The sequence below is a fragment of the Nicotiana sylvestris genome, chromosome 3, assembly GCF_000393655.2.
Source record: "Nicotiana sylvestris chromosome 3, ASM39365v2, whole genome shotgun sequence".
NCBI lineage: Eukaryota > Viridiplantae > Streptophyta > Magnoliopsida > Solanales > Solanaceae > Nicotiana > Nicotiana sylvestris.
The window spans coordinates 164,550,284-164,562,554 of NC_091059.1; the positions used below are offsets into that span (position 1 = coordinate 164,550,284).

Genomic DNA, 12,271 nt, shown 5'->3' on the forward strand with positions numbered 1-12,271 from the left:
CTGTAATAAAAGGAGTAGACATGGACAAATACTCACAACAACCATGGAAGCCTAGTACTGCTCCCCTTCCAATTCCGAAAAAATTTAAAATGTCTGACATCCCGAAATATGATGGTACTACAGATCCACGTGACCACGTGACTGCATTTACAACCGGCGTGAAAGGCAACGACTTGACCAAACAAGAAATTGAATCAGTATTGGTCAAGAAATTTGGAGAAACACTCACCAAGGGTGCATTAACCTGGTATTCTCTTTTATCTGAAAATTCTATTAATTCTTTTGCTGAGCTTGCAGATTCTTTTATTAAAGCACATTCGGGAGCACAAAAAGTTGAGAAAAGGATGGAAGATATTTTCAAAATCAAACAAGGGGATTCGGAGTTGCTTAGAAACTTCGTTGATAGATTCCAACGTGAAAGAATGACTCTACCTCGTGTGCCAGACAATTGGGCTGCTATAGCTTTTGCAAGTAATTTAAATGACAAAAGTTCTGAAGCCACGAGACGACTCAAAGAAAGTCTTCGAGAATTTCCTGCAACCACATGGAATGATGTTTACAACAGGTATAGCACGAAGCTGCGAATCGAAGAAGATACCGTACCTAAGCTCCATCATGAAGAAAGGGGCGGTACCCGAAGGTCAGATTCCGAAAAAAGATCAGGTAAAAACAGGTACGATCCATATATGGGACCCGCAGGAAAGGACCCACGGTCGAAGCAAGATAACCATCAATACGATCAAAAGTCAAGGAACCGGGATTCTGGCTCTTCTTCAAAGCTCAGGAATGATCGGAATAGACAAGAATCACGTGATGATGACAGGAGTTTAAAGGCACGATTCGGTGGATATAATTTTAACGTCTCTACCTCCGAGCTCGTAGCTATTTTATGAAGCATGGGAGATAAGGTACGGTGGCCGAAAGAAATGCGGTCAAATCCAAGTAGACGCAATCCGGATCATTGGTGCGAATTTCACAACGATCACGGGCACAAAACTTCAGAATGCAGATTCCTGCAAAGTGAAGTAGATCATTTATTGAAGCAAGGATACCTCACTGAGTTATTTAGTGAGAAAGGAAAACAAGCTTATATGAAAAACAGACAAGAACCACCACAACCTCCTTCACCCAAGAGGACAGTGAATGTCATAAGCGGGGGAGAAGATATTCATGGCATAACTTACACAGCTTCCAACAAGGTTTCTAAGGTAACGATTACACACGGGAAACGGGTGCGGCAGGTCCTTGACAATGAAAGCATTTCGTTCGATGACGCAGATAACGAAGGAGTGACAACTCCACATAATGATGCACTGGTAATATCTTTACTTGTATATGATACTAATGTAAAGCGAGTTTTGATTGATCCAGGAAGTTCTGTAAATATTATATTACTAAGGGTACTGCGGGAAATGCAAGCTGAAGACAAAATGTTACCCAAGGCGCACACCTTGTCAGGCTTCGACAATTCAAGAGTAGTAACAAAAGGTGAGGTAATACTAACAACTTTTGCTATGGGTGTTGTGAAGGAAACTAAATTTCAGGTAGTTGATATGGAAATGGCCTACAATATGATCATGGGAAGGCCATGGATACACGATATGGATGCTGTCCCATCAACCCTGCATCAGGTTATCAAATTCCCATCACCATGGGGAATTTGTCAAATTCGTGGGGATCAGCAGATGGCCAGAAATGTCAACGCTGTAACAAGTACGAGCGCCGTAAATAAAGCAAAATAGCAATTACAGGAAACAGTTGAAAGTAAAAAAGATCAAACTTCAACTGAACAAGAGAAAACAGATTTGGACTCAAGGCCTGACACAATTCAAGAACCTGAAGAGAATGAAAGCATCAAAACGACGATTGAAGAGCTTGATGCAGTGATGTTATTTGATCAACAGCCTGAACGGAAGGTTTATATCGGGGCTAATTTAAACACGAACATGCGAGGTATGATAATCGAATTTTTAAAAGCTAACTTAGATTGCTTTGCTTGGTCCCACGCTGATATGACAGGGATACCACCAAATGTGATGACTCACAAACTCAACGAGGACCCTTCTTTCACACCAATAAAGCAAAAGAAACGGAAACAAGGTGCTTTCAAGAACCAGGTGATTCAGGATGAAGTCCAAAAATTATTAAAAATCGGATCAATCCGTGAGGTAAAATATCCTACTTGGTTAGCTAACACGGTGGTTGTACCCAAGAAAAATGGTAAGTGGCGTGTTTGTGTAGATTATACTGATTTAAATAAAGCCTGTCCAAAAGATTCCTTTCCCTTACCACATATAGATCAACTAATTGATGCGACCGCAGGTCATGAACTTTTAAGTTTTTTAGATGCATACTCAGGATATAATCAAATCAAAATGGATCCTGGTGATGAAGAAAAAACTTCTTTCATCACAGACAGGGGGACTTATTGTTATAAAGTAATGCCCTTTGGTCTCAAAAATGCTGGGGCAACCTATCAAAGGTTGGTCACCAAAATGTTCCAAGAACATTTAGGGAAAACAATGGAGGTATATATAGACGATATGCTCGTCAAAACCCAGCAATCTCATGATCATATTTCTCATCTATCTATTACTTTTGAAATTTTGCGAAAATTTAATATGAAACTCAACCCAGAAAAATGTGCATTTGGAGTTGCATCAGGTAAGTTTTTGGGTTTTCTTGTTTCTAACCGTGGTATTGAAGTGAATCCTTCTCAGATCAAAGCAATAGAAGAAATCCCGGATATCCTTACTAATAAAAAGGAAGTACAACGATTAACGGGAAGAATTGCAGCTTTGGGGAGATTTATTTCCAAATCCTCAGAAAGGTGTTTTAAGTTTTTCTCTGCACTTAAAAAGCAAGATCATTTTGAATGGAATGAAGATTGTCAGCAAGCCCTTAGAAATTTGAAAACTTATTTGTCAAAACCACCGTTGTTGGCAAAACCGAAGGTAGGGGAAAAACTTCTCATTTATCTGGCCGTATCTGAAGTCGCGGTAAGTGCTGTTTTAGTCCGCGAGGACCAAGGTAAACAATCTCCTATTTATTACGTAAGTAAGTCCTTATTGGAAGCTGAGACACGATACCCACAGCTAGAAAAATTAGCATTAGCTTTGGTCATGGCATCTAGAAAGTTAAGACCTTATTTTCAATGTCATCCCATTGTTGTAGTTACTGCTTTTCCGCTTCGAAATATTTTGCATAAACATGAACTTTCAGGAAGATTAGCAAAATGGGCTATAGAACTAAGTGAATATGAAGTTATTTATCAACCCAGGACCGCTATAAAGTCTCAAGTACTAGCTGATTTCGTGGCTGATTTTAGCCAGGGGATGCATTTAGAAGCAGAAAAAGAATTATTAGTTTTTAATGGTGCGAACCCGGGGACTTGGGTTTTATACACTGACGGTTCATCTAATGTAAAAGGGGCAGGCTTAGGAATAGTCCTCGTACCACCTGCGGGTGAGACCATTAGACAGGCTATAAAATGTCATTCTATAACTAACAATGAAGCAGAATATGAAGCTGTAATTGCAGGTTTAGAATTGGCACGAGAACTCGGCATAACACAGATTATAATCAAGAGTGATTCTCAACTCGTGGTTAATCAGATGCTGGGGACTTACACAGCCAGAGAGTCACGAATGCAAGAATACCTCGCAAAGGTACGGGAGTTAATAAAGCAATTCCAAACTTGGAAAGTAGTGCAAGTCCCAATAGATGAGAATGTAGAGGTAGATGCTTTAGCAAACCTTGCTTCCGCAGCAGACGTGGCAAACAATACAGATGCTTCAGTCATACATCTATTTCATTCCGTTCTTGAACCTGACAAAAACGAGGTAAATTTTAATCATCTAACATGGGATTGGAGAAATGAAATTGTTGCCTTTTTACAGCACGGAACCGTGCCTAATGACAAAGGAAAGGCTTACGCGCTTCGCAAAAAAGCTGCACGATATTGTTTATATCAAGGTAATCTTTATCGAAAGATGTTCGGCGGACCACTAGCAAGGTGTCTCGGCCCTTCTCAAACCGAATATGTCATGAGAGAAGTACATGAAGGACATTGTGGGAATCACGCAGGAGGACGGTCACTGGTAAGAACGTTAATTCGCACAGGATATTATTGGCCTAAGATGGAAGAAGAGGCAACCAGTTTCGTGTCCAAATGTGATAAATGTCAAAGGTACGGCAATAATATGCACAGACCAGCTGAGTTACTACATCCTGTTTTAGCCCCTTGGCCCTTTATGAAATGGGGAATGGATATCGTAGGTCCACTTCCACAAGCAAAAGGTCAGGTAAAATTTCTACTTGTACTTACAGATTATTTCACTAAATGGGTAGAAGCAGGGGCATTTAAACAGGTACGAGAAAAAGAAGTTAAAGACTTCATATGACGAAATATAATATGCCGCTTTGGAGTACCAAAGGATATCGTATGTGACAATGGACCACAATTCATTGGAGCACAAGTTACAGAATTTCTTCGAAGTTGGCAGATCAAAAGAATAACATCTACGCCATATCATCCAGTGGGGAATGGACAAGCGGAATCAACTAACAAAGTTATTATCAATAACTTGAAAAAGAGGTTACAAGATTCAAAAGGTAATTGGCCTGAGGTGTTACCCGGAGTACTATGGGCTTATCGTACAACGACCAAAACAGGCACTGGAGAAACACCATTTTCGATGGTTTATGGTACGGAAGCCTTAATACCAGTTGAAATAGGTGAGCCAAGCACACGGTACGATCAGGCAACGGAGGAATCCAATAATGAGGAGATGCGGGTTAGCCTAGATTTACTTGAAGGAAGAAGAGAAGCTGCTTTGATAAGGATGGCAACACAAAAGAAAGTAATAGAACGATATTACAACAGGAAAGCACGCCTCAGATTTTTCAAAATTGGGGACTTCGTGCTTAAAAAGGTGTTCCAATCTGCAAAAGCTGTTAACTCAGGAAAGCTAAGTCCAACATGGGAAGGACCATACAAAGTCCGTGGCATTGCGGGAAAAGGAGCATACCAGTTGGAAACAATGGATGGTAAAGTTTTACCCTCACATTGGAATGCTGTCCACTTAAAAAGATATTACTTTTAAGAAAGTACCTACGGTCAGGTATCATCATGTAAAAATTCTTCTCTTGGTTTATTAATATTTTACTAACGATTTTAGATGCTAGGCTAAATATCCTAACTCGTGCCAAATGATGAGTCACAACCTGCAAGGCAAAATGGAGTATGCTTAAATTCCTAGCCCAGGGTTACAATTAATCTGATGGAAATACACACGAGTTAGGCAGTCTTCATCTATAATCACACCGTCGAGTCCCGTATATCTTTCTGTTTCAGGAAAAGGGCCAAAGTAAAAGAAACAAACAAGTGCTCGAGGCTTCATACTTCACCGCTCAAACACTTGGGGGACTACATATTATACACAGATAGGTGCAAAGAAACAGATACGAGTATCAAATAAAAATCGTCCACAAAGAAGCAAGTGTTGAGAAGAAGTTACGAAGTCTTCAGCATTCATGAGAACAACAGAGTCATCTCTCAAACTCATAAACAAAGTCACCTCTCAAACCCTTCTTAACATGTAAAGATAGGGTCATGACTATGTACTGAAACAGGTTATAAAAAAAACCTTGTTTAGTTTATGTTATTTACAAATCTGTTACAAGAAAAACAGTTACGAGAAAAGTTGTAGATGTATTGTAATACATGTAACAGTCAAACACTTGTTAAAAGTTTATGAATGAAAACTTGCCAAAGTTGTTTCATACAAAACGTGTGTTTTCCTATTACTTTCATCGTATTTTAACACCATTATGAAGTTGAGACGTCTTCTTCATTAAGTGTCGATAAAATAAAAGGGCCCTCTTTTATAAGCCTCATGTCAATAAGTCATGGGAAGAATCATAAAGCATTTTCAAAGGATAAAAATGCTAAACTATTCTATAAGTCCTAAATAAGTAAAGAAAAGGCAAGAGTAGAACACATTGAAGTACTAATAAAACTTCTTGATATAATTAAAAAGACTAAGTAGAAACTTAGTCAATAAAAGTTTATACAAGTGCCCCATTATGATAACTGGGGACTTTCACCAAAAAATCCTTTAAAAAAACTAAGGGATAAAACCATCATTCAATTGAGGGGGTTGTCACGGAAGCTTCAACTTCCACAGACTGGGTTGTAGAAGTTTCACCCTCTGAAGCTGGAATAGCAACATTTTCAGGAACTTCAAGGGCAGGAGAAGGAGTATCAGTAGACTGTTGGCTTTTCTCGATGGTATCTATGACTTTGGCCAGTTCAGACTGCAAGTCAAAACCCTCTTGAGCAGCTTCCGTCAAAGCATCACGACGAGAATTCAGAAAAGCCCAACTCACTTCTATGTTAAAATTTTCCTCTAGAAGTCCATATTCCTTTTCCCACATAGCAAGATCGTTTTTTAAAATTTGATTTTCAGCTAAATGGGAATCAAGGGAAGCTTCAAGAGAAGCATGAGAACTCTTCAAGGCTTGAATCTCGTCAGAAGAAGTCTGTAAGTCAGCCTGAGCTTGAGTCAAGCTTTGCACTAACTCTCCTGCATATTCTTCCTTTTTAGCCAAAAGTGCCTTCAGCTCTCTAACTTCTTCACTAGCTCTGGATAATTGTTCTGACAAAGAGCATTCCAAAAGCTCTTTGTCTCTTTTCAATTGGCTTGAAGAGGCTTTGACTGTTGCCAGTTCAGAAGTTAAACCACGGTTTTGCTGCTCTAGGAGGTTTTTATCTTCTTGCAACTCTTCTATAGTCCCTTGAGCATTTTCGAACTGCTCCTTCCAGTTGGTTGCTTCAAGTTGGGCTCCCCTAGCTATTTCCTCAGCCTCGTGGACAGACTTTTCAGACTCACGAGCTTTTCTTTCCAGTAAGGAAATTCTTCTCATTAATTCCGTGCTAATAAGGTTAGCCTACAGAGGTAAGTCATGGAAATGAGAAATTGAAGATAATTTAAAAAAAAAAGAAAAAAACTTGTTGGTAGAAATACCTTCAAAGTAGAATGAACTACGTCATTCATCAAAGTTAAGCAGCTATGGCTCTCCATCTTCTTCTTCTCGATATCTCCAATTAGAGGTTCGAGCCAAACATCGGCTCTGCCGGTCTTCCTCAGGAGGCTATGATTGGCAGGAACCTCCAAAGTAACACTTCTCATTGTCATATTTCCGCTGCGAGAACCTATCTCTGTATGATGAACAGAGGGAAGAGGAGCAGCGGAAGGAATGGAGGGAAAAGATGTAGAAACCAACACCGGAGCAGAAGCAGGTGCGGTTGAAGCAGCCAAGGGAACAGATATAGGAGCAGTAGAAATTGGCAAACAAACGGAAGTTGTTAAAGCTGGTAAGAAACACTTACGGCTGGCAGAGGAATGGAGGAAATAGGAACAAATGAGGAAAGATGAGCTTCATCAAAAACAGGTCCGAGCTCGCCACTCCCGAAACCACTGTCAAAAAGGTGCTGAATTGACTCATTATTATCTCTTGGTTCGGCATCCTCATCAGATTGAATCAAAACAGGCTCGGTGGCGGAGGTACGAGCAGGAGTGTTTTCAATTTCATTATCAATGATTATTCGTCTCCTGGCCCTTGGCCTGGTAATTAGGGAGGTACCCTCCTCTTCTTCTTCAGAACTTTCCTTTGTAGCTTTTCTTTTAGGCAGCAAGGCTCGAGCCTTATCTAAATCCAGAGCAGCATTCGCAGACATGCGAATGGCCATAGCTACTTCAGCTGTCATTCCTCTAATGCCAAATCCTGATTAAAGAATGGATATACATGATTAAAGTTGAGGAAAAAGTGCTTAACATGTAAAACAAAATTTTGTAAAAAAAAGGAGGGGGGGATACCATGTGTTTTGACTTTCCAGCCATGTAAAGAAGAAATTGATTTCCAAGTTCTCTGCTCCCTAGTAGCAATCTTCAAAAGTGAGTCTACCCAACCACGAAAGTTGGGAATAGGTTCCACATCTCCCATGGTTGCTACAAAAAACCAAGAAGGGACGAGGTTAAAAACAACATTCTTTTGAAATTCTCAAAAGTAGGTACGGTAAATAAGAGGAAACTTACGTTCAAAATTCCACTTCTCAGGAAAGGGAATATTTGTTTCGCCAATCAAATCCACTGTACAGACAACAACGTAACGAATATACCATCCACGATCTTTGTCATCCTCAGGGTTTACCAAAACTTTTTTGCTCCTTGCAGTTAAGGTGAAAACCCCATGGCGTATTAAGTTGGGATGGTATAGATGAATGAGATGAGAAAAGGTGAAATTGACATTGGCCTTGGATGATAAATATCTCAAACAAGCCACTGTTCTCCACACCAATGGACCAATTTGGGCCAAACAAATTGTAAAGAAACGACAAAAATCGAGAATAACTGGGTCAATCGGAGGATTAAAACCTAAAGTGAAGGGGTAAGTGTAAACAGAAGAATACCCATTTCTAAAAGAGGAAATTCTTTGATTTGGGGAAGGAATTGACATTCGGAGACTATCCTTCCAGTTACAATCTCTTCTTATGGTGGGGATTGTAAGCTCGGTTACTAATGTTGGGTAAGTATCGGCTCTTTCTAAATTTTTAATTTGTTTTTGAAGAGACGTTTTGTCACTTTCAAAAGACAAATCGTCGGGAACTATATCATGAACTGAGGGTTCTTGAGAAGTATCAAGAATTTCCCTACTTTTAGAAGAAGGGGTTTTTGGGACAAAACTCCTTGAAGAAGAACCAGAAGAGTCGCCTCGCGTAGATTCTAACCTTGTTCGAAGCCTACTTCCTCCGCCTCTTCTGTGTCTAACAGGGGCGTTGGGGAACTGATCTAGAATTGGAACTTTTTTACGGTTAGGGTTTGAAGAAGACATTGTTAAGAAGAAAGTATGTGCTGAAGATTTGTGAAGAAGACAAAGGAAGACAAAGTTATGTGTAAAATGGGAATCGTCAACTTTTTAAGTGTAATGATGAAAAGCCTATAATAAAGGCAGCTATCACTTCATAAATAGTGAGAATGAAGAAGTCTCGAAGAAGGGTATGAATAGCGGAATCAATTATAAAATGACACATGGACAGAACATTAAATGGAAAAGACTGCTGAGACGTTAGTACTGTCATGAGCATTAATTGTGGCAAAAGTTCTTTTTACATGAAGATCCACTTCCCAATTATTTAATTGATAAAAAAAATGGAAAGTGGGGGGACTATCTGTATTGGAAAAAAACTGAATTTATATTAAAAATGATGTGGCATGACACGTGGATTAGTTGAATGGTCAAAGAACAACAATTGACTAAGAGGCACGGTGAAAACAACCACGGGAAGAAGAATTTAAATAGGCACGAGACGACGTATATATACGAGTCTCGTACCAATTTAAATTATTTACAGCCAACAGATTAGAAGGCATTGAAAGCAAGGATCAGATGACAGAAAGGAGTCCAAATTCATTATTAAATGTCTGATACATTATAAAGTTGGTATTTAATAGGAATGATTGTATAACGGCTTATTTAATGTCATTTATTGCTCATGATTATATCATTAAAGGTGAGGCTTTATTCCTTTACCTAGAATGATCTATAAAAGGAAGAAGTATCATCATTTGTAAGGACACGGAATACTATTGAGAATTCATTGAAATACTTATCTATTTACCTTCTACCATTGTTCTCAAAAGTATTTTATTTTTTGTCTCCTGATTATCAGTAACCCGAATTTCTCTTTTAGCTTTGACCAAGGACTCAGATTTTTGGTGAAACAAATTGGTTCCGTTACCGGGAATCTGATAATCTTTCCTTTTAAGCCTCTCCCTAAAACCCCCCGCTATGTTTTTTGAGGATAGTGATTATGCTATTAGAGCCACTAGTTTATGTTTTCTGCAGTTTTCTCTCCCTCTCTGAAAGTAAAGGAACTACTTGTAGTTATCATTAGTTGATTATCTAACAATGTTATATGTCATTTTGAGAGTTGGTTGTATCAGCCTTGCAAGTTATGAATTCCATTGAGTTTTTGCTTCTCTATCCTTCCTCAACTCCTTGAGTTGTTGCAGTGTGATCTGTCATTATTGCTATTATGGATTAATTTTTGGTTGTTTCTTGAATTGTATTTAATTAAAAGTTATTTTAGATTTTCAAAACTCAATTCACATTCAGCTTGTTTGGATGGTTGTTACATATCGTTTTATAATGTATTGTATTGTATTGTTTGATAAATATAATGTTTGGATAGATTGTATCGTTTGCCGTTGTTTCATGATATCGCACACCGACAATAAACTTGCAATATTAAAAATAAAAATTATAATACGGGGTAAATTATTATATAAAAAGGTAGGGTAAATGATAAAATAAAACTATTTAATATAATAATGAAAGGTGAGATGAGAGAAAAAGATAAGTAACGACGCGACCACACCAAATTGGTCGTTACATAAAGTGGCATATTTTGTTGTTAGGTAACAATGAATTTAACGGTACAATAAAATTAAGTAACAATCAAAACAAACATCATATTTAAAGTTACAATACAATAGATAACAATCATCCAAACAAGGTGTTAGTCGCCTTGACAACCATTTCTGTTTTCTTGGCACCCCAATAGCTTTTCTGTTTTGTTTTTTTTATATTTGGCCAAGGCATGTGTTATGTTGCATATGATGTTACTAATTAGGACTATATTCAGTGTATTTTAATTCTTCTCCTACTTTGCATTTTACAACATTGTTAGTTTACAGATTAGAAGCTTCAGAATTCACAGTGTCATGGTGATGGGGATATTTCACAATTTTCTGCTCACTTTTGTTATTAGGAATAAAGTTGCATTGGAGGAATACTCTTATTATCTGCCTTGGACCAATTAGACATGGTAATTAAGAAGGCAATTCATGTTGCCGGTGTGAAGGTCATATACTAGTCTGATTGTCAAGGGGATGTGATAGTTTCATTTACTAACATTTTCATGTGGTTCTGAGGAGTTTGTCCCTCTTATAAAAAATTTCGCCGACCTCTATATTCATGAAGGTAGAACTTCTCCCAGGGCAGTGATATGCCTCCAAAAAGATTTATTATGGAAAAGGAAATGAGTGTAAATAAAATCGCCTGCCATGGTGGAGGTGGATTCAGCAAGTTGTAATGAATCAAATGTTAAATGAGATTGACTTAAAATTACCTCTTTGCAACTCGAAAAAAATTATGTTTTTCCATTTATGCATTTTACACGTCAGCTGGTCACCTTGTGCCAATAAAATGAACTAATTGGCGAACAATTTTTTTGGGATATTTTCCCGTGTTTAATAAGATGACAACCTAATATGCAAATATATTGAGTAATAAAGCACAGGTATTATTCATTTAATGATTTTTCTATGCACGGCCTAATGATATACTCTAATTGGGAAAAAGGAAACTAATTGCGTTATGCGTAGTCAGCCAAAGATTGTCTAATCTAACATCAGAAGAGCGTTTGATAGCGTTTCACCTTATCATCACGTTGCTAGTTGTAAACTTAAAACTCAAATTCATATTCATAGTAATATGTGTTGGAAAAATATTAAATTATGGAAAATAAGATTTACTTTGAGGCGTGTCGAAGATACTGTCCTTAAGGATATTTCATCCGCACCGAGATGAATAAAATTAGGCGTATCCCCCAGGATTCAACAAGCTCTTCTAGTATAACTAGGAGAAGAAATAACAAAGATTAACAAAGACAACCCAGCACAATAGTAAAAAAGTATTTACTTTGTTCACTCACTCAAAATAAGTACAAAAAAATATATATACATATAGAGTCCAAAAGAATGTAAACATTTGATGGAATCTTTGAAACCATTTTGCTTTAATGGTTAAGAAACGTTTGAAAATTATAGCCATTAAGGCTAAACATTATTGTTGTGACAAAAAGTAACGTAGAAGTTATTATAGCTATTCAATTGTCAGATTAAACTTATCAAATTAGTTGTTACAAATATAATTAAAACAATTACTATAATAACGTCTCATTAATATAATAGTAAGAAAATGAATCTAGATATAGTTTTGGAATATTTCTTTTTGAGATATCAAAAGTATTTTTCTATCAATCCCCACATATTTCAAAAGAATACTAAAAAATAGTAAAATAATAAAATAATTTGCTGGGTTTCACAAATGAGCATAATGCACCGAATTTGATATTTCTTGGACTATGAACCAGACCTAGATAAAATAAGATTAAACTTACAGAACAATTGGTGAAGTTCAAAAC

The 12,271-nt window shown here is 37.6% G+C and overlaps 1 protein-coding gene across 1 annotated transcript; it reads right to left on the reverse strand.

Moving 5' to 3' along the window:
• Positions 1-7,369: 7,369 nt before the first annotated feature.
• On the reverse strand, positions 7,370-8,153 carry LOC104218237 (uncharacterized). The gene is made up of 3 exons (XM_070170130.1): positions 8,100-8,153; positions 7,881-8,012; positions 7,370-7,788 (listed from the first exon to the last, which is right to left on the reverse strand). Exons 2-3 carry the CDS (start codon positions 8,005-8,007, stop codon positions 7,370-7,372), a joined length of 546 nt encoding a protein of 181 aa, XP_070026231.1. The 5' UTR covers positions 8,008-8,012; positions 8,100-8,153.
• Between the last annotated feature and the right edge of the window lie 4,118 nt (positions 8,154-12,271).